Genomic DNA, 14,952 nt, shown 5'->3' on the forward strand with positions numbered 1-14,952 from the left:
AACCTTCTTACAAGTATAAAAAGCTCTACCAAGAACATGTAATCATGCCCCTAATTCAAATAAAAAGTAGTGTTTAATGAAAATGTGGTCAGCAATGGTGATTCGAATGAATTAAATCCTAATGAACCATAAGTATCCATAAAAGAAAGTTCGTCTCATAGAGACTTACCCACACTTAACGTTCCAAAATCAAGACAAGGCTTGCTAAAGTGCATAGTTGGATAAACTATTTCTCCCCTGCAAAAGACGCATCTGTAACTATATATTCAGATACACGTTGATCCGATTACACTTATCAGCCTTAGTATAATATACTATACAGGACGCCAATCACAGTCACCGCTCAAACTAGTAGTGAGAAGAAGAAATCTCACTCATAGTGCCAAAATTGCATTATCTTTTTACGAACTTACGTTACATTACAACATTTACTTAGGTCTGTACAAAAAATGCAAATTGCACATACATAATGTAGGTATGGTAATGTTTTCATAACGCTTCTAAAGCAGGATTGTTGCTGATGCAGGTTTTTTACACATCAGCGGATCCTCATGCGGATGTTGCTTTTTTTAACCTTAAGATAAGCGGAAGCTGATTCAGATGCTGATTTTATGTATTTAAAAAACGCGAAAGTGTTATAAATAAACGCGAAAATAAAATAATCCTCAATTATCGAGTTCTGAGGTTTTCGCGATTATTACACATAGGAAATGAAACTATTTTCCCGGATTTAAAAAGCGTATGTATATTTGTTTTTTTAAACAAACCAACGTTTCGGGTTCTTCCCAGGTACCATCGTCTACATCTACACAGGCCTGTAAAGGGCCCGAAACGTTGGTTTGTTTGAAAAAACCAATATACGCGATTGAAATCCGGAAAAATAGTTTCAAATCCTCAATTAATTTATCTAGTTGAAAAATGATTTGTTTTCTTTAGTATTATTTCAATGATTTTGTGACATTTCTTAACACAACAATCAATCTCCATGAAAACAATCAATCTGCTTAGCTTAATCATTCTAGAATTCTATCAGTTATATTTAAAAAACAAGAGCTGAGGCTGTTTCTAGAACGTTTGTAAATTATTCCAGTTGAATGCCGATGCGGATTTTTTAATTCATGCAGATTATTCGCGTATGCGGATGCAGATGTTGATATTCACAACAACCCTGTTCTAAAATACTTACTTCAAGTACAACCTAATAACGACACTGGTGTCTCTTATGACGAAATTGATTTCCTCGAAGAAACAGCCCTGGTTGGGATTGCTGAAGGATATAATGAAGATAGCTTTTTCACCGGGAGCCAAGCAGTGCATCAGGGGTGTGCAAGAAATCGCACTACCAAATAATGTAGGTGTTTCATTGTATACTATCAAACCGCTGATGTGACCTGGCAAATATTTTTTTTTTCGATTAGGTATTAACTTTAAAAACAGAACAGATTTTTTCTCTACTCAAAATATTACTTCCATTGAATGTAATAGAAGGGCACTTCTCCAATGCCGCAATTTTCTGTGTCCATGCACTAACCTTCACTTATTTATCAAAACAAAAATCTACAACAAAAGAGTCGAAAGCTAAGTGGAGAGCAAAAATCTTCCCAATAAACCTTGCGAACCTAATGGAAAAAAAGTCCGAAATGCCTAAAACCTAACATCAGTGGCGTGTCCCGAATGCAGAATCCAACACAAAGTCTCATTTTTCTCAAACTTGAAACCGTATATCAATATTAAACTTTAGTTAACGTGTAATAAACTAGATGCAATACCTACTTATAATCTGAATAAACTAGACAATAGTTTTTTCACAATACTAAGATGGCAGCGTGCTCCACGCTTACGCGAGAATTCGGTGGGAGTTACTAATCACGCTACACATGAAAAATGAAGCATTTTACAAGTTTCGCAATTCGTTCGTATTATTCGTCCATCGCGCCTCTGCGGCTAGAGAGAAGCATGATTTGTTGCCGATTTTAGGAGTTTTTTGCGCGTAAATACGTAACTCGGTGGATTTGGTCCAGGTTCATTTTTAAATTTGAGGTACATGATGTTTCAAAAACTAAATTTTATGGTTGTATGTAATATTTTTTATAATATGTATTGTAACGTCTAAAATATAATAACAATTTTAAAAGTATTGTCGTTTATGAGTGATATCAATAAAATATATATATAATATATTCTGAATCCCGTGGCCTTGGATTCGGTAAATTTTATGCCACCGAATTCAGAAAAACTTCCACCGACGTCGGAATAAACTGCCATCGAAGACATATTTTCTTTGAAAAGTAAGCATTTTATACGTTATTTCCACTGACTTACAAATAAATGGACGTCGGGTCCGCGCTAAAAAGTGTCCGAACTTACTTAAAATCGTATACAGAGCGTCAATCACGCTTAGTCTTCGTTTGTTCGACTGACAGCGCGCTTGTCAATGATGCCGTATTGTGTAGTAAAACCTTGTAAAAATTACTCAGCTTAAGTGAAAAAACAGGGTGGTATATCATATTTTCAGTAAGTACTACATTGTGTCATCATAGTTATCATTTAAAGTGTTATTTTATGCACTAGTATATATATAGTATTTAATTTATATTTAAATTAATTGTAAATCGTAAATTACAAAAGCAATCAAAATAATCAAATAGCTAACTATCTCTTTCCGACTCATTGCTTGCGTAAAAGACTGAACGAGACCCATCACGTCAATTTCAATTGTTTGAAACACAAGCGTTTGAAATATTTAGAACAAAAATTTCATTAGAGTCGCTTTGATGCTAATGTTATTGTTATAATATTTTTTAATACATGTTAGTAATACTTTCAAATATTGTTGTACTCTTTTTACGGCTCGGGGTTACGAATAAGAAGACCGAAAATACATTTGCCCGAAATAACGTTTCCATGAATTTCCATAATCCCGAAAGTATTTTTTTAGGTTTTTCGGGAGAAATATGTGTATGGCCTACATTTATTTCTCTCGTGAGTTTGGTAGTAATTTATGTAATATGTGTGTCGATGGCACCCGCGACACAGGGTTTCCCTAATGCGGGGCAATGTTGAGTGTGTGCGTTATTATAATTATTATTATTAATTAGTACCTAAGTGTTTATTTTGGAAAGCGTTTCTCTTGCGCAACCAATATCGCGCATTTTAATTTTGTAATTATCTCACAAATTACTACCGTCATAGCCGTACTTTTCATGCACAAAAAACATTTGCAAAAACTATGAGCAGTACGACTATGCCTGTTGACGGAATCAACCGTCGTCAGTGATAAACCGTAATAATTATGTTGAATCAATGTAAGCACTGCGGCATATAGAAAAGTGGTGACGTTTTTAAACGCAGTATAATTTCAGTACTACGCACGAACGGGTTAAGAAAATGGTAAGAAAAGAAAGGAAACCAGAGCTGATACAAGCTTGATAAAAGACCATAATATTAAAGCTTTGGTATGTGATTACATCGATGAGTGAACAAAAACACTGCATAATAATACAAATAGTACAACCTTGATAGCCTAACGGTTTGCACTGTGGGCACTGGATGAGAAGTTCCCGGGTTCGATACCGGTAGTATCAATTTAACAAATTAACTTTTCTAAATGGTTCTGGTCTTGGTATTCTATTGTAAGACTGCATCCGTGGCCGAACGGTTACCATACCGGACTGCCACGCAGAGGTCCCCGGGTTCGATTCCCGGGCCGGGAGAAATATTTGTATGGCCTATATTTATTTCTCTCGTGAGTTTGGGTGTAATTTGTGGTTGTCTATGTGTGTGTCCATGGCACCCGCGACACAGGGTTTCCCTAGTGCGGGGCTATGTTGAATGTGTGCGTTATTATTATTATTATTAAGACAATCATCTGGTCTGAAACTAGGGAACTCTCTGTACATACTCCCCATGAGTATCAGAGCAACAGAATCCCAGAGAAGAACCAATTTACAAAAGTTCATTTCCCGAATTGGTTCCACTGGGAATCGAACTTGGGACCAAGAACGATGGAATTTATTTCGGGGCATAACTCAGAACACCCAGGCCAAAACAATTTCGAAAAGTTCACATTTAGTTTTATAGTTGATTGAGCTGATTTTTTACGGTTTTTACAAAAATTCTCGAATAACTCGAGAAATCGGGTACGAGAATTCTTGAAACTCAAGAAAAAAAGTCAGACACCCTAGCTCGTAATTAATGGCATTGTATAAAATTCAACATTTACGTATAAAATTTATTTATAAATAATAAAGGCTACTCCATTATACCTGTGTTCAAGTAGTTTTCATTAGAAGCTACATATGGTGCATTTTGGTAAGTTTCCAGTAGAAGCTGAATATGGTGTTTTATGCGCCTTTCAATTGTTGCAAGCAAAATTAGGCAGTACGGCAATGACATTACAATTTAAATTCAACGTTTTAGCTTTTTCATATTCCTTTACATGTCACTACATTTAAATAGGTTGACTTGGGACATTTTTTTCGTGGTTTTTGTATTAGACCCGTCGTCCATTTATTTGTAAGTCAATGGTTTTTTCACATAAATGTTGAGTTAATATTTTTATTTTACAGTTTTTTATTACTACTTGTTTCCTGCTGAAAATGACCAAGGAAAATCAAAGCAGAAAATAAAAATTGGATATCAAAAGTAATGAAAGATATTAATCGCGCAAGTTTCAAAAAACTGATTGCTTTTGTAGCTACAGATTACGTTCTATTTAAAAAAAAAGAGTTACGGAAATATTTCGTGTGATTGAAAAAAGGCTGAACAGCCAAACGAAAATCGATTTTAATTAATAGTCATTAGGTGAAATTTGTTTGAGCTGTTCTGGTCGATTTATAAACAAATTTTAGTTTTTAAAGTTTGACTTAACAGTGAGTCAAAATAGTAAATGTTTATAGAAATTATTAAATGTTTTTATTGCTTTTTTCATAATACTTTATACAAAAATTAAGCCTTTTGTTAAATTATCCAGATTTCGGTGGTAGCTGAATTCGGTGGATCAAACTTGTCACTAACTGTTAAGAATCTAGTTGTCCGATTAACGGAATATTATATCTTATTATTATATATTATATCTTCTTTTTCCTTTACGCTTAATGTTTTTCCTGAAAATAAGAAAAAAACCGGCCACCGAAGTCAGAGAACTTAGCCCTTCTACGAGAAATGCCCAGATACTTATATTTTACCAGTGCACTCGTCTATAGAATCAAGAGCTTTGATACTTTGGATTGTTACAATAATAAACAATTTGATAATTTATTATCTGATAAAACAACAAGTTTAAATGTTTGCAGTTACGTACAGTCATATACACAAGATACCTGACCCTCCAAGGCGACTTTGCCGACCTTTTGGTGCTGAGCATAAAAATGTGGAGAAAATTGTTGAACAAACTTAATCATTAAACTGTGAGCCGTAAAATTTATTTTGGTATGACTCCCTGTTCGACTCATTTGTGAATGACATTGTAAGAAAGTTTGCAAGCCAATTTGAGCTTTGAGGTATAGTTCTTACTTAAAGACAGAATACAAATTTCAACCAGCTTTAGTAAGGCCGTCGTGGCCAAGCGGTATATAAGGATGGCTTTGCAAGTAGGGTAAGCATGGTTCGAGTCACATTAATATAACACAACAAACTAAAATATTATTTAGCTATGGCTATACAATATATTTTTTGTTTCTAACCTCTGAAGGTGTAAGTCATGTTCATACAGAACAATAATTTCTAATTTTGATAATTCTGTTAAATGCGGCTTATTAAAACAAGAAAGAAAACTTTGAAAGTAATTAAAACTGAAGAGATAAATGGAAACGAAACGTGGAGCAATGCGTAATCACAGAAGACACGATCGTATGCAACTGCAGAGCGATTTCGTCATTTGTTAATCTGTCCATACTATGATCCATACTCACCCTACGCTTTATTAATAATATCTACCCACCCTCCTTAGGCAATTTCTAGTGAGCAAATATTGTGATTTGTCAACGTTATCATTAAAAAGTTAAACAATGATTTTAAAAATATCGCTGAAACAAAATAGTACTCGAGGAATCGAACCACGGGTATTGTAACTGGCGGTCCATACAACAAGCCGCTCGACCAATTTACTCGGATGTTAAATGACGAAATTTAGTATTGGTTTAAAAAATATGTTGATTATCTTCAAGCAACACTCCACTGTATTGCTTATGCAATAAAATTGAAATTACTTTAATTTTTTCTTTGTTCAATACGTAAGATGGCTCTCAGAACCAAAAGGTCAGTTTGGGCATGTTAGAGGGTCAGGTATCTCATGTGTATGACTGTACTCCACCATGTACAGTAACAAAATAAACAATATTACAAAATATTACAGACGATTTTAAAGTAATATTTGATTTTGTAATTAAATTAATAATATGTAAGTAAAGTAAATGTGTGTTCATTCAATTAATAAATCACAAAGCTCAACGGTAAAAAATAAATTAAAACTAAATAAATAGTAATTTGTCAACGGAAAAATTTGTTTACATCGGTAGCATAACGATTTGAAACTGACTTTACGTTTGAGTTGGGAACACGACTATAATTGCAAGGCGAATGCGACCCGTGTCAGGCAGTAGCGCTTTTCTGCATTAAAAACCCTGTGGTTTCAGAATCACGGCGCTGTAGCGACACGTAGAGGTGCTCTTAATTTGAACAGAATCGCACACAGACCATTACTTCAATTGAAATTATGAAGGGAAATCATAATTAATATTTCATTTAAATATATTATAAAAATAATTTTTTAAACTAACCTTTATTCATTGCTACAATTTCGTAATTATAAAGTTTGTTAATATATACACGGTCCATGTCCAAAGTTTCTAGGTTGAGATGTATGAGAGGTGGAATGGAAGTGCCAACTATTTTCAGTGGAACACGATTCGAAATCCCATCAATATCTAAATAACAAACTGCTTCGCGCTCTCCTATTTCCTTGGGCGAGAAAATAATCGTTATTTCCGTTACCTTTTTGGGCCACAATTGTCCTTTCTGAAATTTTAAAGAAGTCTTTTGTTATAGGTACTGCGGTTAATATGACTAGTTATTATATAATAGCAATATGAAAAACTAATAAGCAACTAACATTCGGTGAAATCGCAAAGTGCATATTTTGGAATAACATCGATTCTTCAGTCACCATAGCCTGAATCTCGTCCGTAAAAATCCTTGTGTATACTCTCTCATGCTCATCGCTTGACAAAACGTCATATTGGACAAGCTTCGCGTACTTTAGAGATTCGTTTTGTTTCACATCGTAGAACATTTTTGCAAATTTCAGTTTATCTTCAAAATCTATCACAAAAAACAGGGCATAAAATAATTAATTAGAAACGGTTATGTACGAAAAGCGAGTTGATGACCGAGTAAAGCGACAACCGAATGGTGACCAAAAATTGGTTACAGAAACATTGGATATTATTATGATAACATCAAAGTCGCGGTCCGTAGATGAGCGAGACTAGCACAAAATTGTGGCGAATATAACAAACTACGGGACGCTTATACCATTTTATACTCAGCAGTGCATTAAGTCGGACAGGCAGGGGAAGGGTATTTTTATTATACCAAGGGACGGGACGAACAAATCGTGCGCTGCGTGGAAAGCGACACGCCAGTCCATAGCAGTTGCAGTGCCAGTCAAAGCTTTAAATCACAACGATCTCAGGGGCACTGCCACTGCTCCCGTCACCCCGAGACAATTTGTTGACAAGTCTCATGGGCCTGTAATTTCACCAGCACCCTTAACCCTTCAAAATATAACGCAGTCATGCTCACATTAGTCAGAAATAGAGCTTCCCTGGGCGAACTATTCCACAAAGTACTCTACTGCTACTAAACAGAGGATGATGATGTACGTACGAAATGTGCGTAATTGCATTTAAAAATCCTTTCGTATCGTACCATCATAGACGTCTTCATTTTTCATGCACATGTAAGTGAGCAAATGGTCGGATTTGTTAGTAATCTTAAAGGTTTGTTGCCTGACCATTGTATTATAGGTGTCCAGGAACCTCACGGTTTGCTTCTCCAGCTCTATGCTCACGCTATGTGCCTCTCCCAGTACCCTTATTCGAAATACTTCTCCTAAAATATTAATTTCAAACGAAAAACCATAAGTGTTAGCACAGAAGAATTTGGAAAGCACAAATTCTAAAATAAAAAATAAATCTTAAAATTGTGACCCAACCGTACCACGACCTACGTCATTGGATACCGCGATCAAACCCACAGATGATGCTGAGAAAAATGATACAAAGCCTAGCTCAACTATTCTACCTACTCTAAATTGGCCGAAATTATAAAAAGTTATTACGTGCGGTAGCGAAATGAGTGTAATATATACGTGTGACCGGATAAGAAAATTACACTAAAGAAAGAAAAAGTTTCAAGTCTTCCTGTTCCCCTCTATTATATGTCACCTGATATCACGATAATATTGTATGTTTCCAGGCCGCAAATGTCCGTTTTCTTATTTTTGCACAATCAGATCCTTAAATGGTTGGTAAAGTCAATCTGTATCGGCTAGGATTCAAACGTTGTTATAATAATATGTGTGTAGAAAGAAGAAAGAAGAAGAAACTTGTTCTATTGAAATAATCGATCTGAAAAGTTTCAGGCTGAGGACCCGCAGCCACCGTGATTCGTCATTGGAGCGTAGAGAGCTCAGTGAATCGTCATTCAGGCGAGAGCTTTCTACACCGATTTTGATCGTCTTTAAACAAGGTAGACTCATTGAACAAGGCTTTGCATCCATTTTGCATTAGTTATCATAGTGCAACACCTACGAAATGGTTTGGTCGCGATATTAGATGATGTAGGTATAGGGCTGTCGATTGCTCTTTTTTAGTAAGTGTGAGTATCAATATAGGTACTCACAGAATAGAATTCATTAGAACACATTAAACATAGATTACACCAACCTGTTTCGAAAACTGCTCGCAATTCACCTTCTGCATTACCCAAATGCATACTTCTAAATCCTACTTTAAATTCTACTTTCGTTCCAGCTAGCACGTAGTGAGATTTTGGATGCACGTTAAATGGACTAAAAAAAGAAAACATGACTAAAAAAACCTATAAAAACTGAGAAAAAGTATCGTTATTTCTATATTACAGTCAAAGGCGCCTCAAAACTACATTTATGTATTACTCACTACGGTACACGCCATGTATTGTTTGGTACCAAATTAGTATTAAGACAACTGTCGTCAAGGTAATTAGGGTCTATAATATGGTCCATTTCATAAGGAAGTCATTATGAAAGATGTCTTTCCTAAATAGCCAAGTGTGACGCACAAACAGTACGTTGCTGTCAACTGCATAAAATATAAAGAAATATGCGCGTTACCATCTTGTTTTAATTGTGAAACCTGCGTTTAGTACGCCGACGTTGTGAACGGTGATCATCATGAAAGTCTCTATTTTTAACGGAGTTTTAGGTAATATTACTTGATCCGGGAAGTCAAACATTGGTCTGGGTCCCATTGCTGTAACCACGAACTATTACTTTATTTTTTACATAATCAGGACAATTATTGTAGCCATATTTTAACAAAATATTTACAATTTTAATACTATTATCTTGGTACATATTTTGAAATAACACGTTTTTTATTCAATTAACCGAGTCTCACCAATTAACGGCAGCACATAGTGATCAGTATCACTATGAAACATAACTTTGTGAACGTAATCTTCATACAAGCTGGACTCGAAAGTAACGGCAAAAGTAACACTAATACCGGGCGCCAATCTTGAGAGCAATTGAGAGCCACACGGCTTTATGAAGAAATTTGACGATTCCTTATACACCATGTTGAGGAATGTAGTCGCCTAAAAGCAAAATTCATTTAACAGTATTACACTCAGTTCCCTACTCGAACTTGTAAAGCGTGAAACTATAAACCATGTATATACAAACCTTACTTATGTTCTTCACGGTAAACTTAGCCACTACTTTTTCATTTGGCTTAAAGTTTTGAAACACGATTATTCTTGGTGTAAATGACAAAACAGGAATACCAGTTTTCTTGGTGCCAGTATTGACTATATTATCTATTTCTATATTGTTCAACTTCTGTAAGCGTTCGACCGTACTTAACCGCATTTCTTTAAGATATTCCGATGGAATAATCTGAAGGTAGAAAAAGGAAAAGTTAAACATAAATCAATGTCACTTGCCTAACAAAAACCACTAGGGTAATCTCCGATGCAAAAGTTACATAATATTACGTGTTTCACTTTTTACGAGTAAGAAAAAATATCTATAGGTACCAAGTTAATATTGATGACTAGTGTTTTGTATTTTCACAAGAATTTACATAGAATATTTACGTTTTTACATGTAGCTATCGCTAAATCCCAAGAACTTTAAATATTGCGTAAAAATTTACCTCCTCTGAAGGATCAACCAACTTCTTCTTGGTCATCAAATGGTACAATTGAGATGTGAAGTAACCACATTCTTTAAACTGTCGCAACACTTCCATACCATAAAATAATTATAATCACAAATGCAAAAAACAGAACATTTGTTTACAAATGTTTCCAAACTCCTTGTTGCTAAGTTTCAATTGTTCAAGCGTTATTCAAATGTTGAGTTCCAATCCGATAAGTGTGGAATATTTTTGAAGGAAACTTAAAGGAGATTGTAAACAAAAGTACTTACTCCAAAAACAGTTTGGTTATTTTTTATATGGTTATAAACCAAATCAAATGGAAACTTATCTATAACAATTGTTGCTGGAAATTTTTGATCTATTTTTGTATTAAATGCGATTAGTATCTTCCAATAGTACCCATATTTCAAAAATATAAAATTAAATATAATTTCAAATTCTACTCCATAATTTTATTGAATACTTTCTTTAAAATTTTGCATACATATAGTGGTTTACATACTCGCCGCTAGTGGAGTGCGGAAATAGCAGAGCGTCGTAATTTTAGTAGAATCGGGGCAACGCGGCCGCGGACAGAAATAGAGACGGTGGCGGCACACGCGTCTTCCCGCTGTCAATTTCGTCCGGATAGGGTGCACGATTAGCGGCTACCGAACCGACCAGTCTCTTCACAGAGCACGTTCTGTGTACCTCGCGTTCCACACCACGCAAGTGCAGTTAGTGTTAAAACAATGTCCAAGGCCCCGCAGTGAGCGATTGCATAATGTCTTACATACTTACCTTCAACTATGTGTTGTGACACACAGTGCTATGTTCTAAAAGTGCTAACTTGTACAACGACACATCTACAAATTTAAAAATATTTCGTACAGGTAATAAAATACTTACTTTTTAAACGTGAAGCTCTGCGCATATTGAACATGACTAAGACGTTCGTCTTTTTTGTTTCTTTGGTTAAGTAGAGAAACCGTCCCCCATCCAACTTTTGCAGAAATAAAAAAATATGCTAATTTAAAATATCATATGAAACGCTGGATAACTAAATTTTGCAAAGAGCGAAAACACTTTCGATATTTTGGGATATGAGTGGCGAAATAAATGGGTCGGCGAGGTGTCCGCGACGAGGCAACGCCCGCTCTATCCCGGTCACAGCTGCCGTTAGCACAAACTTCTCTATTACAATAATAACTTTTAATAAAATACTTTACAATGTTAAGTAAGGTATAATTTCCCTCACATAACTTTAATATGCCATTATCCGATGCAATTTAGAGACGAACTGTAGGAACGTGGAAATGTTATACACAACTTACATGGTCGCACCGAGACTAATATATCTCTGTTTATTGTATGTTGATCGGGTGCGACTTCACGCGAGCGCTTTGTTGATTATTTTAATCCAGGGGCCTTTTGTTGATCCATTATGTATCCGTCTATAAATATGTTGCTTAAGTCGGACCAACGTGTGTTGTCCACGTAGGCTAAAATTACGTCAAAATATGCAGAGCCGATATGCAAATATTATCTGTAATAAAAGAAATGATGTCACAAAGAGGCGATGATTACTCTGCTCTAGATTTATTATACATAAGTACCCACAGTTTTGCTCAGTAAAAAAAGTTTTACGCAGACCACTCGGACCATCGAAACCACTCGGTCCACTCAGACACCTCGAACCACTTGGTCTACTCGGAGCTCCCAGACTTCTGTGATCACTTTCGACTGATCCTTCAATCATTTTGACGAAAAGGTAACCCTTTTTTTCTATGAATAATTTTCCATTTTTTTATTGCCTGCCGAAGACTCACAGATTTTTTATCTTTTCAGTCAACCAGTTTAGTCATTTTACCGCTTGAATAATTGTTGTGCCTACTGCCACTGCATGTGGTCTGCGGCCACTGCGGCATTAAGTTTACTTCCCATATTTTATTGCCACAATAATGAAATTATAGCCATAAAAAATACTACAACATGCCTTGAATTCATGAAAATAATGTACACGCGAAATATGTTTAGCAACAATTATTTAAAAAACTTCATACATGAATGAATTTTAATGTTCAACAATTAGAAATTCATCTCATCACATTTTTGTATGGATTTCCGTGTATTACATTTTTAAAGGCTACTGTTTGTAGCGCTAAACCATTTAACGATTTGCTATTTCTAACAGGCATGTTGAAAGGACGCACCCGCGATCCCCGCACTGCGGGACAACTTCCCCCACACCTGGCTTCGCGGCCGCCGATGAAAGCAACCATCCAGACGAGGTCTGCACAACCAACAAGAGCTCCATTGGCTAAGCCAGAACCAGACTACGAAGTGGTGGAATTCCCAACGGATCAATATGTTAACGCTAAACTTCAGCCGCCGCCTCCACCGCCGCCGCGGCCAGCAACTAGTAAGCTTCTTTTAAATGAAAATAGACGTATGCGTGGCCACTATATCACCTGATCTTAAGTGATGATGTGTCCGACAATGTTATGCGCTTTTTTAGTAAATGCTTAGGTATTCGCTCTAGTCTATAGAATAGCTCCAAATCGTTTGCTTACGGAAAACACAGAAGCTGGCAGTGTATTCGATTCCTTTGCCGTACACATCAAGAAGGAGTCATCCTTAAGCGCTCCGTGCGAATAGATCGATCGATGGTAGGTAAGTCAATGACATAAAGATAAAGTGTTCCGGATTTTTTAGTAGATCAAAAGAATAATGGTGAAGGAGGAACTAATTGCTAAAATTCCTGAACACACTTTCCGAAATGTATCCGATAGAAAACCAATAACGGACCGAGACTAATTGCCTACAGACTCTACATATACACATATCTAACTCCAAGACTATTTTTATATATCGCACTAATATATATGCGATTATTAGCCACTTATTGTAGAGTACCTAAATATAAGTCAGACAAAATCAAAATAGAAAAATAAATACAGACTAAACTTAATAGAATAGCTATGGTTAATACAGGGGGTAGAGGTTTCAGCAAATCGATGACGAGGATTAAACTTCGTGTAACGGTACAAATATACCGAAGCAAGCAAGCAACAGAAATATACGTTGAAATCGTGGAGAAACAGCAATGTGCAGCTTTTTACGAGGCGATGGGTTCAGAGAACGTCCGAGCCGTTAACCCGCGATATTCGTATATCGGTCAGATGCAAATAGCGCGCCACGTCAGCAACAGCTCAGAGCTGTAACTAGCTAGTTTCAATAATGTATAAGCAGAAATTTGTGATTTTTGTTACCTTTCAGGGTGTTTCGATAGTATGTGACCAGGAAATATTTCTGATATGAGACTAAAACTAATTAATTTACGTGACAAATAATGAAAATTTTGCAAGTATCTATGCATTACTTAAAAATTGTAGCCAATGATGTACAATCTTGATGTCCTTTTAATTCCATACACTATCACGTGGTGCCATGAAGAATAAACGTAATATTTTAGGAGCCCATTTTGCAATAGAATCACCCCGAATCTTCTCAAAGCCAACAACAGTGATAGAAAGGGAACACTCTTGCCTTCCTTCAAATTTGGGCACACTGAGTTCTTTGATCCGTGAGCAGTTTAATTACTCTTCGAATACACGCTAATTTCTGAACCAGCATCAAACAGCTTGGCGGAGCGCGCCTAAACTCTCTCTCTCTCTCTCCTTAAAGGAACTAATCTCATAAAGGATCTCATCTGTTTAAAGGGACCTAGGAAGGTGTGTCGATAGATGTACTTCGTGAGATGATCCCTAACAGTGCCTCATTTGTCATTATATTGCGACTTAACCGGAACCGTCAAACTGAGACCTTCTTCTAGAGATCTAGATTATGTCGAATAAATTGGTTCAGAGCGCATGGTTTTTTTTTCGTGTCGCACCGGGCGAATACGTTGTACAGATCAACACATGCAACATTATGAGAGATGGATAACACTTAGGTACTTAAAATAAATGATATTACAGATCAACCTGTAGACGCGGGTGCATCATGTGGATTGTGCGGCGGTGGCGGTGCGCGTGTGCGTTGCACTGAGTGCGGCCGGCGCGCGCTTTGCGCCTCCTGCGATGACATGTACCACCGACATCCTAAGCGCCGCAACCACCAGCGTTTGGTAAGTAAATGTAGATAATATTAAATAAAAGTAAGTAGCTACCTTAAACGGCCCATTCACTAACTGCATGGCAGTCCGCCGCGCAGGCAGGAGACTGCTCACACCATGCTCACACACTAACCTGCATATGATTCACGTATAGAGTCAGGACGCATTGCAGGATTGCAGGATGGCTTGTACGCTGCGACTACATTCATAATCCTGCATTACGCGGCAGACGGCTAGGCGGACTGCAATGCAGGATAATGAATGTCCCATTTTAGGTGACCATACTACGTATTTTGTGTCTGCAAAACACGAATTCCTGATAAAGTATATCTATAAACCTTAGAACTCAAGGTAAAGGCAAAAATGAATGAAATACTTAATATAAATAATAGGGGTTAAAGTATGAAATTGCCGATTTGTACTGAAAAT

At 36.4% G+C, this 14,952-nt stretch overlaps 2 protein-coding genes across 5 annotated transcripts in view; one reads left to right on the plus strand and one right to left on the minus strand.

Annotated features, from left to right (window-relative positions):
• Nucleotides 1–10,586, minus strand: part of LOC113233812 (hydrocephalus-inducing protein homolog) — a 112,794-nt gene extending 102,208 nt beyond the window's left edge. Inside the window, exons 1-10 of the mRNA XM_026469026.1 lie at nucleotides 10,422–10,586; nucleotides 9,950–10,162; nucleotides 9,663–9,861; nucleotides 9,377–9,515; nucleotides 8,949–9,073; nucleotides 7,930–8,112; nucleotides 7,112–7,320; nucleotides 6,780–7,017; nucleotides 1,187–1,391; nucleotides 170–237 (exon numbers count right to left, since the gene is read on the minus strand). Coding sequence (XP_026324811.1) covers nucleotides 170–237; nucleotides 1,187–1,391; nucleotides 6,780–7,017; nucleotides 7,112–7,320; nucleotides 7,930–8,112; nucleotides 8,949–9,073; nucleotides 9,377–9,515; nucleotides 9,663–9,861; nucleotides 9,950–10,162; nucleotides 10,422–10,517 — 1,675 coding nt within the window. The 5' untranslated portion in view covers nucleotides 10,518–10,586. The remainder of the gene's footprint in view (nucleotides 1–169; nucleotides 238–1,186; nucleotides 1,392–6,779; nucleotides 7,018–7,111; nucleotides 7,321–7,929; nucleotides 8,113–8,948; nucleotides 9,074–9,376; nucleotides 9,516–9,662; nucleotides 9,862–9,949; nucleotides 10,163–10,421) is intronic.
• Nucleotides 10,587–11,101: 515 nt separating this feature from the next.
• LOC113234215 overlaps nucleotides 11,102–14,952 on the plus strand; it is a 24,038-nt gene continuing 20,187 nt past the window's right edge. For all 4 annotated transcript variants that reach the window (XM_026469514.1, XM_026469534.1, XM_026469522.1 and 1 more), the window contains exons 1-4: nucleotides 11,102–11,299; nucleotides 12,058–12,177; nucleotides 12,601–12,828; nucleotides 14,387–14,535. In XM_026469514.1, coding sequence (XP_026325299.1) covers nucleotides 12,603–12,828; nucleotides 14,387–14,535 — 375 coding nt within the window. In that variant the 5' untranslated portion in view covers nucleotides 11,102–11,299; nucleotides 12,058–12,177; nucleotides 12,601–12,602. The remainder of the gene's footprint in view (nucleotides 11,300–12,057; nucleotides 12,178–12,600; nucleotides 12,829–14,386; nucleotides 14,536–14,952) is intronic.

The sequence above is a fragment of the Hyposmocoma kahamanoa genome, unplaced genomic scaffold (assembly GCF_003589595.1).
Source record: "Hyposmocoma kahamanoa isolate Upper Pololo Valley unplaced genomic scaffold, ASM358959v1 102, whole genome shotgun sequence".
NCBI classification, from domain to species: Eukaryota; Metazoa; Arthropoda; class Insecta; order Lepidoptera; family Cosmopterigidae; genus Hyposmocoma; species Hyposmocoma kahamanoa.